A 19,184-nucleotide genomic window follows, 5' to 3' on the forward strand; every position below is an offset into this window, starting at 1 on the left:
CAAGAGGCCTAGTAGCTGTGGTGTACACACTAAGAACAACAAATCCTGCTTGGTAATGAATGGACGGGTACCTAAATAAGATGGAGAAAACCAAATGAAAGTGAACTTTCTAAAAGAGTGATTGGCCTGTGCCTGGAAGCTCTCTCTGCCAATGTAGATCAACACCTACTTCAGAGAGTCTTAGAGTCATCTAAGGTACCAAGTGATTAAGTAACTAGCTTAAAGTCAGTGCTAGTAGGGATCAGACTCAGAACTTGAACCTAGTCCTCCTGGCTTGTGTCCACTATATGTACACTGCCTCTCAGGAGTGGTCAAGCACAACAGTAATCAAAATTTACATTAGTGCCTCAAACTCTTTTTTAGACTTTACCTTCTTTAGAAATGAGAAGCATCTAAACTTGTGTGTGTGTGTGTGTGTATGTATATGGAATTTCTTTTATAGAGGTAAAAATGCTTCTATTTTTATTTTTACAGTGTGTGCGTGTGTATGTGTATATATGTGTGTGTGTGCGTATGTATGTACACACACACACGTATCAGATCTTTGTCAGGTCTTTTATGTCATTGGAAATTCCGGATCCTCTCCAAGTTTCAGCTATATAAGAGGTCAGATGGGACAGTGGTTTGTTTCTTTATGTAGAATCTATAGCTACCTAAGGGTAATAGAGTCTGACTGCTTCATATTCCTATCTAAAAGACTAAAGATGCTTAAAGTTGAAAAATTGATCTAGAGTATACATATTTGGGGTATACAGATAAAAGGTTAGCCTGATATTTTGACTGTTAACCTATTTTGTGTTCTCACATATATCGTTCGTCAGGGTTTGACTGCATAAAGTTTAGGACATGTTAGAATTTTAACTTGACAGGGAAATATTATGTCTCAAATGCAAAAGAGCCTAATGTCCACAGAGACCTTGTCTTTATAAGTACTATGCACTAATCTTATATAGTAACCATCCCTTGTTAGTACAGACAGATTAAAAGCCAGAGAAATACATTAATGCGCTCTTATCTGAAAGGGAGAATGCCACATGGCCTTGATATTTCATTGTCTTGCTTCCCAGATTCTTAGACAAAAGACTGAGCAGCCAAAATACTAAGCTCCATCTATAGAGAACCTTACTCCTTCCTGATCTGCAGCTTTCAGAATTTATTAGTTTCTATCAACATACCTCAGATGTGTTTGTAGAAATGCTACCAATGTAGAAGGGAGGGCAGACTGGGGGAAGGGGTAATCAGACTGTATGCCATCTTGGGGTGGGGAGTAGAGGAGAGATGAAGAGAAAATTTGGAACTCAAAAACTTGTGGAAATGAATGTTGAAAACTAAAGATAAATTAATTTTAAAAAAGAAAGAAATGCTAGCAATAAGAGAGATTGTAGGAATAAGCATAAGAAAGGAAACAAAATTATTACTTTTTGCAAGTGATATGATTTACTTAGTGAACCCTAGAAAGTCATCTAAAAAGTAATTTAAATAAATAAAATAACAGAATATAAAATCCAAAAAATCAAGATCCTTTCCATATCTTACCAACAAAACTCAACAAGAAACAACAGTAAAAGAAATTTCACTCAAAATAACTACAGAATGTATAACATACCTGGAAACCCAGCTACTAAGAAAGACATGGATCTCCTTTGAGATGCATATTCTGAGGTTGGAAGAACATGAAATAGCTGGTGCAGATATTAAAATTCTAGTGCTTTCCACTATACCAAACTGTTCCTCCTTATCTTCCTTTTTAACTCTTTGTGGTGCCAAGCATAGAGTTCTGCACATGGTAGGTTTATTCACTAAATGAATAAATAAGTTATTTTTATGTTCATGTACCAACAGAAGATATTGAAATAATTTCCTGTTACTAAAGTATTATTTGTTGTCTTGGGAAAGGTTTAAAATGACAGTCCATGCTTTTAGATATGTGATCTTGTTTGTATGGGCTTTGTGGGGGATACCCTCTGTGACAATGTCAATACCTTTAGCAGATGTACATACACCTTTTGTGGGGAGGACATTAATATTCAGATGGTCACTGAGCATTTATCTATATAGATACATTCATCTGTCAAGAAATTTTGTATTATTTTAGCATGAAACATTTATTAGAAGATAGTCTTTAAGGTGAATGCTCTATTAAGTTGAGTTGGGCTTGAGTTTTTCATTTTAGCTAAACTCATAAGGATCTGAAATTCTCTTTTCCTTTCAGTTAATTTTCTGACCCTGAAGATGTCTGTGATAGAAAACTATTTATTAGAGCCTGCCTGTTCCCTTCTCATATTTTCATGAATGATAAACCTTAATGCATATATAAATGATTTTCATGAAGAAAAATTTTAAAGATGAGAAAATCGACATATAATTTGGTATTAATGACCTCCAGTTTGCCTGAGGATGGTCATTAATGTCATTTGTAATTTTTCCATTGTTTTTGGTATCTTCAGTTTTCTTAAATAAGTTGTAAATTGGCCCTCAGATACTTTAAAGATCAGCTTACCTTTAGCATGGATTTTCTCATGTACTTGTTCTGCCCCGTCCCCTCTTCCCCAACTTTTTCTTGAATGCTATTTCACACAACTAGTAATTATAACTTTGAATGTAAATGAGATGAATTCACCCATAAAAACAAATGGATTAAAAACCTGAATCCAATAATATGTTGCTTATAGGAAACACATTTAAAAATCAGAGATACAGATGAAGTAAAAATATCTCTAAATGCTTACATCTATAAAATAGAAAAAGAACAGATCAATGAATTGGGTATGCAATGAAAGAAAATCTAGAAAAAGCACAAATTGAAAATCCTCAATTAAACACTAAATTGGGAATCCTGAGTTAAAGGTGAGATTAATACAATTGAATGTAAGAAAACCATTGAATTAATAAATAAAGCTAGGAGTTGGTTTTATGAAAAAAAAATAAAGATAAACCAGTTGGTTAATATGATTTTTAGAGAAGAAAATCAAACCATTAGTGGCAAAATGAAAAGGGTCAATATACTACTAATGAAGATGAAATCAAAGCAGTCATTGGGAGTTATTTTGCCCAATAATATCCCAATAAATTTAACAGTTTAAGTGAAATGGATGAATACTTAACAAAAATATAAACTGCTCAGATTAACAGAAGCTAGAAGCCCTCTCAGCAAGATCAGAAGTGAATCAAGGTTGCCCATTATTACCAGTATTATTCAATATTGTGTTTGAAATGCTAGCTATAGCAATAATTGAAGTAATACAATTATATCTTTGAAAATTATGTACTTGTAAAATCCTAGAGATTCAACTAAAAAGCCAGTTGAAACAGTGAATAATTTTAGCAGAATAGCAGGATATAAAATACACCCATATAAATCATCAGCATTTCTATATATCACTTACAAAACCCTGCAAGATAGTAAAAGATACCTCATTTAAAATAACCATAGACAGCATATCTGGGAATATACCTGCCAAGACAAACCCAGGAACTGCATGAACACAATTATGCTTTTTGTATAAATAAAGTTAGATTTAAATAACTAGAGAAATATTCATTGTTCGTGGGTGGGCAGAGACAATATAATAAAAACGACAATTTTACCTTAACTAATCTACCTATTTAATGCCATCCTAATTAAATTACCAAAAAATTATTTTATTGACCTAGAAAAAAAATAATAAAATTGATTTGGAGGAATAAAAGATCAAAAAATATCAAAAGAATTATTGAAAAAATATAAAGGAAGGAGTTTTAGCAGTACTAGATCTTAAACTTAATAATAATCAAATATTAATAATCAAAAACTCTGGTAGAAAGGTGAGATCAGTGAACAGAGTAGACATACAATATACAATAGTAACTTTGTGTTTGACAAATGTAAAGATTTTAAGTTTTGGGGATAAGAATTCACTATAGTGTTTGGTTAAAAAAAAAATTGTTGGAAAAAACTAGAAAGCGTTTGGCAGAAGCTGAGTATAGGCCAGTATCTTAACACTGTTTACCAAGTTATGGTCAAAATTGGATACATGATCTAAATATAAAGGGAGGTATCTTAAGTAAATTAGAAGAGCATAGAACATTTTATCTATCAGACTTATGGATGGGAGAATTTGTGGATCGACAAGAGATAGAAAGCATTGTGTGATGTAAAATGGATAATTTTTATTACATTATTTTTAAAGTTTTTGTACAAATAAAACCAACATAGCCAAGATTAACAGGACAGTAGAAAATGGGGGGGAGTGAAAATTTTTATAGACAGTTTCTCAGATAAAGGTCTCATATCTCAAATAGATAGAGAACTTTGTCAAATTTATAGGAATATGAGTCATTCCCCAATTTACAAATGGTCAAAGAATATAAAGAGGTGGCTTTTTGATGAAGAAATCAAAGCTCTGAATCATTATTGATTAGAGAAATGCACATTAAAACAACTTTGAAACAATCATCTCACACTTATCTGACTGGCCAAAATGATAGAAGGGGAAAATGACAAATTAACAAATGTTGGAGGGATGTGGAAAAATTGGGACACTAATATGCTGTGGATGGAACTATGAACTGATCCATGCATTTTGGAGAGCAGTCTGGAATTATGCCCAAAGATGTGTGTGTGTGTACATGCGTGTATATATATGCACCCTTTCACCCAACAATACTGGTATTAGGTCTCTTTCCCAGGGGTCAGGGAAAAAGGAAAAGAACCTATATGTTCTAAAATATTTATAGCGTCTCTAGTTGTGGTGACAAAGAACTGGAAATTAAGGGGATGACCATCAGTTAGGGAATAGCTAAATAAGTTATGGTATATGATTGTGATAGAATACTACTATGCCATAAGAAATGATGAGCAAGTTGGTTTTAGAAAAACATGGAAAGACTTCTATGAAATAATGAAGAGGGAAATGAGCAGAACCCACAGAACATTGTACATAGTAGCAGCAATATTGTTTGAAGAAAAACTGAACAATTAAGCATTCTGCATATTACAAATATTCAAATCAACTACAAAGGACATATGAAGGAAGACACTATCTACCTCCAGAGAAAGAACTGATAAATAGAACTATCCATAGATGCGTAGGATTGTGTGTGTGTGTGTGTGTGTGTACACACATATATATCTGTGTCAAATGGTGGCCTTCTCTAGTGTGGGGTGCGGAGGGAGGGAGACAGTTTGGAACTTAAAATATAACAAAATAAATTAATATATACTACATAATATATATAATAATTTTTTTTTCAAAAAGTGAAAAGCCATCGTTTTATATTTGTGAGTTTTTTATGTAAGTTTATATAAATTCACCAAATTTGGAGATTGTGGGACATATCATGTGTGTTCTGTATCACATTGCCATTAAGGAACAAAATGAGGTTTTTTTTAATATTCAATGTATTTTCAGTTTTCAACATTCATTTCCATAAGCTTTAAATTTTCTTCCCTCGCTCCCCAAGACGGCATGTAATTCGATATGGGCTGTACACATACATTCCTATTAAACACATTTTTGCATTAGACATGTTGCATAGAAGAATTTTAACAAATGAGAGAAACTGTGAGAAAGAAAACAAAAGAGAAAGGAGTCTGCTTCACTCTGCTTTCTGACTCCATAGTTCTTTCTATGGATGTGGATGGTATTTTCCATCATGAGTCCTTTGCAGAAGTTTTAGGTCCTTGCATTGCTGAGAAGGGCTTAGTCTATCAAAATCAGCCCTCACACACTGTGGCTATTACTGTGTGCAATGTTCTCCTGGTTCTGCTCACTTCACTCAGCATCAGTTCATATAAGTCTTTCAAGGTTTTCCCGAAGTCTGCCTGCTCATCATTTCTTATAGCACAATAGTATTCCATTACATTCATATAGCACAACTTGTTCAGCCATTCCCCAGTTGACAGGCATCACCTCAATTTCTAGTTCTTGGCCACCACAAAAAGACCTGCTGTAAATATTTTTGTATATGTGGGCCCTTTTCCCATTTTTATAGTCTCTTTGGGATACAGCCCTTGGCGCATAGTTCCAGAATGCTCTCCAGGATGGTTTGATTAGCTCACAACTCCACCAACAGTGAATAGTGTTACAATTTTCCCACATCTTCTCCAACATTTATCATTTTCCTGTTTTGTCATGTCAGCCAATCTGATAGGTGTGAAGTGGTACCTCAGAGTTGTTTTGATTTGCATCTCTCTAATCAATAGAGATTTAGAGCATTTTTTCATGACTATAGATAGCTTTAATTTCTTCATCTGAAAACTGCCTGTTCATATCCTTTGACCATTTATCAATGGAGAATGACTTATATTCTTCAAAGTTTGACTCAGTTCTCTATACATTTTAGAAATAAGGCCTTTATCAGAGACACTAGTTGTAAAATTTCTTTCCCAGTTTTCTGCTTCCCTTCTAATCTTGGTTGCATTGGCTTTGTGCAAAAACTTTTCAGTTTATTGTAAACAAAATTATACAACAAAATGAATTTTTTAAATAGGTTTGGTTTTTGTTTTTAATTGTTTTTCAGTTTGATTTTAATTCATTTTTAAAATATTTTGCTTATAATTTTAGTAGAAATGGAAGTTTTTCAAAGTGTTATTTATTGAACTTCTACCAGGTTTAAAACTGTAGGATTGGGACCTCAGGTGAAAGTTTTACATAAATTTTTTTAGCTCCGTTATAGAAGTGACTGTCCATAGTAGGATTTCTACTTTCCAGAAATATTTTAAATACCTACATGAATTACAAGCTTATTTTACTGTTTAATTTGATGTATCTACTTACAGAGCAGTATACGCTTTCTTGTAGTTTTTCTGAATTGGCCCTCATTCCACTTAATAGTAATAACACCTACCATATCCCAGGTCCTTTGCTAAGCACTTTACAAACATTGTCACATTTGATCCTCACAACAGCCCTAGGGAGAAGTTACTATTGCTGTCTCCATTTTACAGATGAGGAAAGAGGCCAGACTAGAGGTTACATGACATGTCCAGGATCACAGAGGTTGCATTTGAACTCAGGTCTTCTTGCTTTATCCATGGCCCCACCTAGCTGCTGTAAAGTTTGCTCATTTTTCCACTGGTTTTTGCGTATAAATTTTGGTATTGATACCGTTACTTATTTCCTTGTCTGCCAGTTGGCTTGTCCCTTGTTGTAACCAGGTTTTCTGTGTAAAAGGTGACTTTGTTTAATTTGAGAGGGTTTTTTTTTTCCTTAAAAGTCTACCAACTTGATAAAACTTTACTTTGAAGTGTTGTTTTCTAGTGGCTATAACAGAGGTCTTTTTTTTTTTTTTTGCCTTAACAGGAAGAAGGCAGTATCAAAGAAATTGCAATCACACATCATGTAAAAGAAGGACACGAAAAAGCAGATCCCTCCCAGTTTGAACTTCTAAAAGTACTAGGGCAAGGATCTTTTGGAAAGGTACGTTATCCTTATGTATGTTAATGAACATTAAGTAACACAGACCATGGGATTTAGAAAACGTTTTGTTTGGGGGGCGGAGCCAAGATGGCCGCATGAAGGCAGCGTCTTACCGGAGCTCTCTCACAAGGTCTGTCAGATTCCCATAAAAAAGTGAATTTGGGCAGATTTGAGAGAGTCAGAAACCGCGAGCAGTCTGCGTGGGGCAAATTTCCGAGCCGGGAGAGTCTGAAAGGCTGAAGACACGATCCTGTAGGCTTGGAGAGTGCTCGGTGCGGAGCTGCTCCAGACCAAGGCGGAAGCGGCTGGCCGGGAAATCCACGTGGGAGACGGGCTGAGAGAAAGCTGGGCGCCCGAAACTGGCAGAGATCCCCAGACCTCCCAACCCAGGACGGCAGTCTGTGGGAGCGACGAGAGGCAGCGCAACACCACTGGCCGTGAAATATCGTCTCCAGAAGTTTTCAGCCCACACATATGAACCGAGGCTTCTTGAACTTCCGGGAGCCTTAATGACCAGGTAAACAGCTCTAATCCCTCCCCTTCCCACCCAGAGAATCCCTCGGGAAGAAAAAAAAAAAGAACGCTGGAACTGAGCAGAAAGTAGTGGGGCTTCAGTGGTCAAATAGCAGAAGTTCATTAGTCCCAGAGGGGCAGAGTCAGCAGGGGTCAACGCCAGGAGCCCAGACGTAACCTTGCTCCCCCAGGGGAAGTGCCAGACGTCAGCTCAAACAACAAACAGCTGAGACCATTGCTGAAAAGCAAGTGCTGGAGAGCACCCACAGGGAGTGAGACGCCAGGGAGCCAGACCCCTCCCCCACACCTCAGGAAACTGAAGGTTATAATTCTAGACTCACAACCCCCAGAATAAGAAAGCTGGGACAGAAAGCCCTGAGGCCCACAGATAGGAATTCATTGTAAAGCCAGCAAAAGGCAAACCAACATGAAGAAGAACACAAAAAAAACCGAGGACAATAGATTCTTTTTATGGAGACAGGCAGGATCAAAATACAAATATGGAAGAAGAAAGTAATGATACGGTAGATACATCAGATACCTCAAAAGGTAATATGAACTGGTCTCCAGCCCAAAAAGCACTGCTGGAAGAGCTAAAGAAGGATTTTAAAAACCACATTAGGGAGCTACAAGAAAATATGGAAAAAAAGATTGGCGAAATGGCTACGGAGATTCAGAATCTAGAGAGAGAAAATCACACCCTAAGAGGCAAAATCAACCAATTGGAAAAGGAGACTCAAAAGCAAAATGTAAACACTAACTCATTAAAAATTAGACTTGAGCAAGTGGAAGCTAATGAATCTATGAGGCACCAAGAAGTAATAAAACAAAACGTAAAGAATGAAAAAATAGAAAAAAATGTGAAATATCTGATTGGCAAAACAACTGACCTGGAAAATAGATCCAGGAGAGACAATTTGAGAGTTATTGGTCTACCGGAAATCCACGATGAAAAAAGGAGCCTTGACAGTATCTTCGAAGAAATTATCAAAGACAACTGCCCAGAGGTCCTAGAACCAGAGGGCAAAATAGTCATTGAAAGAATTCACCGATCACCCCCTGAAAGAGATCCCAAACTGAAAACACCAAGAAATATTATAGCCAAATTTCAGAGCTATAAACTCAAGGAGAAAATACTGCAAGCAGCTAAAAAGAAGCAATTCAAATATGGTGGAACTACAGTCAGGATCACGCAGGATCTCTCAGCTTCCACATTAAAAGACAGGAGAAATTGGAATATGATATTCTGAAGGGCAAAGGAGCTGGGACTACAACCAAGGATCAACTACCCAGCAAAACTAAGCATAACTTTCCAGGCAAGGCGATGGACATTCGATGAAATAAGGGAATTCCAGACCTTCCTGATGAAAAGGCCAGAACTCAATGGAAAATTTGATCTCCAAATACAAAACTCAAGAGAGACATAAAAAGGTAACCAGGGGGAAAAACCCCACAAACCTTATTAACCAATAAGGTTAGGTTGTTTACATCTTTATGTGGGATTATATCATCTGATGCATGTTAAATATATATATATATATACACACACACACATATATAAGTCATTCGTGTGAATGGTACAGCTATTATGACAATTGAAAGGGATATACATAGGTTGTGAATGCCTGTATAAATTAACTGATGTAAAGATATAAAATATAAGTAAGAGATATAAAGGGAGGGCTATGAGAAGCGGTAAGGAGGTAGTAAAAAAGGGTAAATTACACCAAATGAAGTGGCACAAAAACATATTATAGTAGAGGGAAAGAAGGGAGGGAGAAGAGCAGTATTTGAGCTTTACTGTCATCTGATCTAGTTCAAGAAGGGAATAACATACTCTGATAAGTTTAGAAATCTAACTTGTCCTACGGGAAGTGGGAGGGTAAGGGGGGTAAAAGGGAGGGGGGTGGACAGAAGGGAGAGGAGAAGTAGCAAGTGGGTAACGGTAAGATAAGGGAGGGGAATAAAGAGGGAGGGGTAACTGAGGAAAGCGGTGGTCAAAAGCAAAACTTTGTTGAGGAGAAGGGGAAAGGGAGAAATAAAAGCATAAACAGGGGGAATTAGGATGGAGAAAAAGACACAGATAGAAATCATAACCCTGAACGTGCAGGGGATGAACATTCTCACAAAACAGAAGCAGATAGCAGAATGGATTAAAAAGCATAATCCTACAATATGCTGTTTACAAGAAACGCATTTGAAACAGGGGGATACACATAGGGTAAAGGTAAAAGGCTGGAGTAAAATATATTGTGCCTCAGCTAAACTACAAAAAGCAGGTGTAGCAATCCTAATCTCAGACAAAGCAAAAGTAAAGATAGATTCAATTAAAAGAGATAAGGAAGGACATTATATCCTGCTAAAAGGTACCATAAACAATGAAGCAATATCATTGCTTAACATATATGCACCAAGTGGTAAGGCATACAAATTCTTAGAGGAGAGGTTAAGGGAGTTACAGGAAGAATTAGACAGCAAAACTATAATATTGGGAGACCTCAACCTCCCCCTCTCTGAACTTGATAAATCTAACCTCAAAATAAATAAGAAAAAAGTGAAGGAGGTAAACAGAATTTTAGAAAAGGCACATATGATAGACCTCTGGAGAAAACTGAATGGGGACAAAAGGGAATATACTTTCTTCTCAAAAGTACATGGCACATACTCAAAAATTGACCATGTACTAGGGCATAAAAACCTCACAGTCCAGTGCAGAAAAGCAGAAGTAGTCAATGCATCCTTTTCAGATCATGATGCAATAAGAATCATTTTTAATAAAGTACCATGGAAAAATAAGCTAAAAACTAATTGGAAACTAAATAATTTAATTCTAAAGAATGAGTTGGCCAAGGAACAAATCCGAGAAACAATTAATAATTTCATTCAAGAGAATGATAATAATGAAACAACATACCAAAACGTATGGGATGCAGCAAAAGCAGTTCTTAGGGGAAGTTTTATATCTCTAAATACCTACATGGATAAAATAGGGAAAGAGGAGATCAATGATCTGGGCATACAGCTGAAAAAGCTAGAAAAAAAGCAAATTGAAAATCCCCAATTAAATACCAAATTAGAAATACTGAAAATCAAAGGAGAGATTAATAAAATTGAAACCAAGAAAACTATTGAATTAATAAATAAAAGAGCTGGTTTTATGAAAAAACCAATAAAATTGATAAACCTTTGGCCAATTTGATTAAAAAAAAGAAAGAAAAAAATCAAATTACCAGTATCAAAAATGAAAAGGGTGAGGTCACCTCTAATGAAGAGGAAATCAAAACAATAATTAGGAATTATTTTGCCCAACTGTATGCCCATAAATTTGACAACCTTAGAGACATGGATGAATATCTACAAAAACATAAACTGCCCAGGCTAACAGAGAAGGAAGTGAAATTTCTTAATAACCTCATATCAGAAAAAGAAATTGAGCATGCCATCAATGAACTCCCTAGGAAAAAATCTCCAGGGCCAGATGGTTTTACAGGTGAATTCTATCAAACATTTAAAGAACAACTAATTCCAATACTTTGTAGACTATTTGGGAAAATAGGTGAAGAAGGAGTCCTACCAAATTCTTTTTATGACACAAATATGGTACTAATACACAAACCAGGTAGAGTCAAAACAGAGAAAGAAAATTATAGACCAATTTCTCTAATGAATATTGATGCAAAAATTTTAAATAAAATATTAGCAAAAAGATTGCAGCAACTCATTACGAGAATAATACACTATGACCAGGTAGGATTTATTCCAGGAATGCAAGGCTGGTTCCATATTAGGAAAACTATTAGCATAATTGACCATATCAACAACAAAACTAGCAGAAACCATATGATCATCTCAATAGACGCACAAAAAGCCTTTGACAAAGTACAACACCCATTCCTATTAAAAACACTAGAAAGCATAGGAATAAGTGGAACCTTCCTCAAAATTATAAATAGCATCTACCTAAAACCATCGACAAGCATTATTTGTAATGGGGATAAACTAGATGCATTCCCAATAAGATCAGGGGTGAAACAAGGATGTCCATTATCACCCCTATTATTCAATTTGGTACTAGAAACGTTAGCTGTAGCAATAAGAGAAGAAAAAGAATTTGAAGGAAATAGAATAGCAAAGAAGAAACTAAATTATCACTTTTTGCAGATGATATGATGATTTACTTAGAGAATCCTAGAGAATCAAGTAAAAAAAAACTACTTGAAATAATAAACAACTTTAGCAAAGTTGCAGGATATAATATAAACCCACATAAATCCTCAGCATTCTTATACATTACTGACAAAGCCCAACAGCAAGAGATAGAAAGAGAAATTCCATTCAAAGTTACTATAGACACTATAAAATATTTGGGAGTCTATTTGCCAAGACAAACCCAGGGCTTATATGAACATAACTATGACACACTTTTCACGCAAATAAAATCAGATCTAAATAAATGGAAAAATATCAGTTGCTCATGGTCAGGCCGAGCTAATATAATAAAAATGACAATTTTACCTAAATTAATCTATTCAGTGCCATACCAATCGAACTACCAAAAAATTATTTTACTGAGCTGGACAAAATAATAACAAAATTCATTTGGAAAAACAAGAGGTCTAGAGTATCTAGGGTATTAATGAAAAGACACGCTAGAGAAGGTGGCTTAGCCACACCAGATATTAAACTGTACTACAGAGCAGCAGTCATCAAAACTGCCTGGTACTGGTTAAGAAACAGGGGTGTGGATCAGTGGAATAGGATAGGTACACAGGTAGGAAAAATCAACAAGTTTAGCGATCTACTCTTTGATAAACCCAAAGAGGCCAGCTTCTGGGCTAATAATTCACTATTTCACAAAAACTGTTGGGAAAATTGGAAAATGGTAGGGCAAAAACTGGGTATAGACCAATATCTTACACCATATACCAAAATAAAGTCAAAATGGGTTCATGATTTAGGAGTAAAAGCTGATACTATAAGTAATTTGGGAAAGCAAGGAATAGTTTACTTATCAGATTTATGGAAAAGTAAAGAATTCATGACCCAACAAGAGGTAGAGAGCATTACAAAATGCAAAATGGATAATTTTGATTATGTCAAATTGAAATGTTTTTGTACAAAAAAAGCCAATGCAACAAGAATTAGGAGGGAAGCAGAAAATTGGGAGAAAATCTTTGCAACTAGTATCTCTGATAAAGGCCTCATTTCTAAAATATACAGGGAACTGGGCCAAATATATAGGAATACAAGCCATTCCCCAATTGAGAAATGGTCAAAGGATACGAACAGGCAGTTTTCAGAGGAAGAAATTAAAGCTATCTGTAGGCATATGAAAAAATGCTCTGGATCACTACTGATTAGAGAAATGCAAATCAAAACAACTCTTAGATACCACATCTCTCCTGTCAGATTGGCTAAAATAACAAAACAGGAAAATGATAAATGCTGGAAAGGATGTGGGGAAATTGGAACATTGTTGCATTGCTGGTGGAGTTGTGAGCTGATCCAGCCATTTTGGAGAGCAGTTTGGAACTATGCCCAAAGGGCTATAGATATGTTCATACCCTTTGACCCAGCAATACCACTTCTAGGGTTGTATCCCAAAGAAATCACACAAGCGGAAAAAGGACCCATATGTACAAGGATATTTATAGCAGCTCTTTTTGTGGTAGCCAAGAATTGGAAATCAAAGGGATGCCCATCAATTGGGGAATGGCTGAACAAGCTGTGGTATATGAAGGTGATGGAATACTATTGTGCCATAAGAAATGGGGATGATGCAGACTTCGTAACAACCTGGAAAAACCTACATGACATAATGCTGAGTGAGCGGAGCAGAGCCAGGAGAACGTTGTGCACAGCCACAGATATATGGATCCCGTGAGGACCAACCCTGACATACTGCGCTCTTCTCAGCAACCTAAGGGGCAAGGACAACTCCAGGGGACTCAAGATGGAGAATGCTGTCTTCATCCAGAGAAAGAACTGTGAAGTTTGAATACAGATCGAGGCGCGCTACATGCTCGCCTTTTTTGCTTCTCTCTTGTTTTTGTTTTTGGGTTGTTTTTTTTTTTTTGGTTCGGTTTCTTCTTTCTCATGATTCACTCCATTGGTCAGAATTCTTCTCCACAACTTGACTAGTGTATAAATTAATTCAATGCAAAGTTATACATGACAGTTATATGAGATTCCATGCCGTCTTGGGGAGGGAGGGGGGAGGGAGGGGAGAAAATCTGGAACTCAAAACTATGTAGAACTGTATGTGGTAAACTAAAAATAAATAAAGAAATTTAAAAAAAAAAAAAGAAAACATTTTGTTTAAAAGAAAAGCACCATATGCCTATATCAGTGACTTTTGTGCCAGTATGTAGTTATCAAATAAGAGAAAGTGACTGTCATCCACAAGTACATTGGAACCTCTTTGAGGACCTCAAAATAGTGTCCTACCTTACATTTTACCTTCAGAAAGCATGATCTCTATAGACCTTCTCTAAAAAAGGTTCGAAAAGAAAATAAACAACCAGGATACCATCTTGGCTGATAGATATTAATTTTTTGCAGCCTTTATTTCTGTAATGTACAAATAAATGAATTTAAGAGTTAGAAGGAATTTTCCATTTCTTCTGGTCCAGCTTCTTTATTTCATGCAGAATTGTAGATATATTTTACATTACTTGATTTCTCCAGGCCAGCATATCTGAGACAATACATCAGCTTGCACAATGTAGAACCATCTTCCATGAATAAAAGTCTAAAGACACTGGTTAACAAATCTCCTTGAATTGAGTGCCCATTTGTTTTGTCACTTAATGTTTTATTTTAGCCTACAAAGTGGGTTTAATATATATTTCAGGAAAGACGACATCCAACACCTTAGGAGTTGTGGTTTTTTCTCCCTAGATTAAAATTTGAATACTTTATTACAAATACAGAAACCTTTTGTCATCCATCTCACTTAACCAATCTAGGCTAAAAAATATTTTATAGTGAAAACAACCGTGCAAGGCTTAGACAAGTCGCACAATAATAATAGCTGGTATTTACCTAGTGCTTTAAGGTTTGCAAAGCACTTTACAAATAGAGAGTTAATCCTTTTATCCTTACAACAACTTTGGAAGATAAGTGCCATGAATATCGTCATTTTACAGATGGGGAAACTGAGGCAGACCACAGTTAAGTGAATTGCTCAGGATCACATAGCTAGTAAGTGACTGAAGCTGTATTTGAACTCATTTTCTCAACTTCAGATTCAGTGATCTATCCACTTCACCACCTAGTTGTCTGGCAAGGAGAAACAGAAAATTGTACTACTTTATAAAGTTAAGCCAGAGCAGCTAGGTGGCACAATCAATAGAGCACCAGCCCTGGACCCCCAATTGCCTCCTTCCACCAAAAAAGTTAAGCCAAGGCTTTGTTTGTCAGACTTTGTCTGACTATGCCAGCAGCCCAGTGAGTCTAGAAACAGGGGTACTAAAAAATGGGAGGGAAAGGTTTAGAATGGGGAAGAGGATTTCTTATTTTATAGGCCAGAGCGAAACTAATAAAGAATCCTCAAGAGAAGAGAGCCATCAGATAGATACGCCAATTTTCTCTGTTATTTAATTTACATAGATTTGTTGAACTTTGGATTTGTAAATATCATCCACTCCTGATGGGTCTCCCTAGATGATCTGCCTGGCTGGATAATTTAGAGATGAAATACCTGTTTCTTAGCTATCTGATTCCTGCAGATGGACTAAAAAGGACCTGGGGAAACTGAGGAATATTCCTAAGAGTCTTTTTGTAGGTTGTGCCATTCCACCTGTTCAAGGCTGTAGCCCCGTTGCCTATGGCAAGTTTTTTAAAGCTCTATTCTTAATTAGCTTATTTGAGCACTTTTTGTTAACAGCCCCTCCCTGTCGACCTTTGAGAGGTAATAAAATTCATTCCTATTTTTCAAGGACTGGTGGTATATTGGCGCTTTACTTCTCCTTTTCTCACTTTCTTTTTGTATGACAAGAAAAAAAGCTAAAAATTAAGTTTTCAATCCTGGATATAGTTTGGTAAAAGAATGAAACATCAGACATGCCCCACAAGCTGTCACCTTAACCACTGTTATTTCATAACATCAATATATTATTTTTAAAATTTGCTATAAATTCTACCAATTGCTTATTTGTAACATTATTCCTGTGAAATTAACTCCTGATAACAACTTTTCTGCTAATATTAGGAAGGTTCTCCCTGTGATGACAAATCCTCACTAGGGATTTGGATTATCTGGGATATCTTATTGCCATGAATCATGTAAAGTAGGCTTTATTCACACATAATTGGTTGACTAAGTGCCACACAATATTAATAAATATACGCACCAAGTCCAGCACTTTCTCTTTCTCTCTTGTTTTAAATAGACACTTGTTGCTTTATGTACATTTCACTCCTAGACAGTCCCTAGGCCCCAGGTAAGATGGGGTTGGGGGAAGGGAACAGGGGATTCAAAGGGAGGGGAAGGTCTGCAGAATGGTACACTTATGTTAAGCCAGAACTGGCTGCATATTTTATTTGTTAAAACAGTAAGATGATTTTTTAATCTTAATTAAATATTTGAAAACAAATACAAAAGTGATTTTTAATAACAGAAACATTCTGTAGTCCTACAGTAAGAGATTATAAATGAAAACTGTATGCAGTAATCCATTTGTACGGGGATTTCTTTATCAACAGACAAAGTATTAAAGTAGAAACCTCTTTAGTATAACCTTTATCAAATTGTCTTGTAGACTAAAGCTATAGGGTTTTACTGTATGTAATTGTTTAAATTTGAAAAGATGTAATTCTATCCATAACTTATCTGAATCCACCTAATAATAAACCACAATATATCCTAATTAGGTTACATTATATTTTGAGTTACTGTATTGAAGAGCAATGTTTTATAATGCTTATTTTAAACAATTTTCTGGGGTTTTTTTTTATATCAAATAGGTATTTCTAGTAAAGAAAATCTCAGGATCCGATGCTAGACAGCTTTATGCAATGAAAGTATTGAAAAAGGCCACCCTGAAAGGTAAGTAATAATGCTTTTTGAAGGTCTGAATTTTTTTTAGCATGGCTTCCTGCTTAATAACCGTAAAAATTTTTATACCAGCTTTTCATAATCTGCTTTTATTTTCCTTCTTAAGTACAGTTTTCTTTTGATGTAGCTTTCCTATAAGTCTTCATCAGGATAATCTGAAGGCATATGAAAAGTCAGAATGCAGATGCCTGGCTCTAGAAGTTCCAGCTACTGATAAGTTGTGCTTTTACCCCTGAATGTAGACCTGGCAGCCTACAAGACTACATCTTTGGGTTTGATTCATCATGTTTTACTTTCTTTAGATTGTTTAGACTTCTTTGTGTACCCAGGGACTGTCAGTAAGGTATAGTTTTTATAATCTGGGTTAAAATAGTATATATACATCTTCCATAGATTTCTTTTTTGGAGGTTTTTGGTCTCTTATCTAATGGTTCTGGCTAAAGCCTTTAATGATGATTCTGTTGAAAATTTGGAAAGCAGTGCCATAGAATGGAAAAGGAACTACAGTGAAAGTCAGGAAACCTGGCCCCCATCACAAATCCACTAGGACCTTGAACAAGTTCCTTCACCTCTTAGCCTCAGTTTCCTCATCTGTATCTGAACTCTATTTTAGCTCTAAAAATAGAATTCTGTGATAACTATTATCATTACACTTGATCTTTGGAGCTCTGAAATAACTGTTATAACATAGTTCTTTTTGCTGTTTTAATGACAGTTATCTCTAATATACTACCATGTAACTTGTAGTGTTGCTCCCAATATCATAACTGTTCCTCTTCATTATACTTTGTCTTTTCTTTGGGGCACTCTGATCATAATCCTTAAGTAGTGTTTCTTAAGAATAATGTACCTAAAGCTTTATAAGGAAAGTGATTTTTGCTGTAGTTCATGCAATGGATTAGAGGGGGAGAGCTGGCCCAAGGACTTGTTGAAATAGTCCAGGTATTAGGTAAATCCAGGGTGAGGTTATAGTTATGGGAGTGCCAGGAAGCACAACTGAACAGCATTATGAGGAAGGAAAATAGAATTTGGCTGCTAAATGAACGTAGGGACAAAGGAACAGTGAATACATGGTAGTTGATTTCAGGAGAGTAACACGATACACTTCTATCATCTTTCTTCTTAGACACAAAATTGAGCTAATTTTAAAGTAAATTCTCCCCCCCCCCCCCATGCAGGCATTAAGTTTACAGATTTTTCTCTTGAATAGATGATAGTAATTTGTATGTACTTTGTACTACATTAACTACTTTTTAACATAGCCTTCTGGAAAGTGGGAGGATGTCTTGCAAGGTAGTTAGGACCTTGAGCTCCTCTGTGACCCTTGTCTTCTACCTCTCAAACCCCGTGGATTTTTGTCTTCTCTTAAAACAGTTTTTAATTCATAGAGGAATAAATTATCTTACATTTTTAAAGAATCTTCTTTCTTAGTGTGGGAAAATTATTTAGGAGTATTCCTTGAGAGGTGATAGAGACTTGGAGAAGCATTGGCTATCTTTTTTTTTTTTAAACTCTTGACAGATCTTAAGTAGAATTCATATTTCATATCTATTTCATAAAAATAATTGGAAAGGATCATTATTGGGTGAGGAACTGGGGGTAGAGATAGGCAGGGATCAGGGAAGGCTTCATGAGAGGAGGTGACAAAAGAGTTATAAAGATTGAGTAAGAATTCATGAGGACTCGGCTCCGGGTTACTATGGAGTGGGAGACAAAAGCCTCACTCAAAGGGGTTAATGAAAAGAAGTAGAAACATCTAGTATAGACTGTGACTTCAAGTCTTCCTAACTCCCAAGTCTGCACTCGGTCTACTTTTACTTTGATTGTAGCCTTTGACCAAAACGTTGATTTTCAGAATGTGTTCTGGGGGCAGCTAGGTGGCACAGTGAATAGAGCACTGGCCCTGGAGTCAGGAGGACCTGCGTTCAAATCCAGCCTCAGACACTTGACACTTACTAGCTGTGTGACCTTGGATAAGTCACTTGACTCCAATTGCCTTGCCTTCCCCCCTCCAAAAAAAAATATATGCTCTGTTGATCTATAGGTTGGTCTCTTGTATTAATGTTTACAATTTGATGGTTTCTTCATTTTTGTTTCTGGAATAAATTGTATTTCTCTTTGAAGTTTCATCAAAAGTTGCACCATTTTTCTCATTAATTTGGTAGAAATTAAAGATCCGTGATAATCTTTTGTCCTGAGTGGCATGTATTTCT

The 19,184-nt window shown here is 35.9% G+C and overlaps 1 protein-coding gene across 3 annotated transcripts in view; it reads left to right on the forward strand.

Moving 5' to 3' along the window:
- The window catches only part of RPS6KA3 (ribosomal protein S6 kinase A3), a 105,105-nt gene that overhangs the window by 29,492 nt on the left and 56,429 nt on the right, over positions 1-19,184 (forward strand). For all 3 annotated transcript variants that reach the window (XM_036742611.1, XM_036742612.1, XM_036742613.1), the window contains 2 exons: positions 7,284-7,400; positions 16,881-16,962. In XM_036742611.1, coding sequence (XP_036598506.1) covers positions 7,284-7,400; positions 16,881-16,962 — 199 coding nt within the window. The remainder of the gene's footprint in view (positions 1-7,283; positions 7,401-16,880; positions 16,963-19,184) is intronic.

This window comes from Trichosurus vulpecula, chromosome 2 (assembly GCF_011100635.1).
Source record: "Trichosurus vulpecula isolate mTriVul1 chromosome 2, mTriVul1.pri, whole genome shotgun sequence".
Lineage (NCBI taxonomy): Eukaryota > Metazoa > Chordata > Mammalia > Diprotodontia > Phalangeridae > Trichosurus > Trichosurus vulpecula.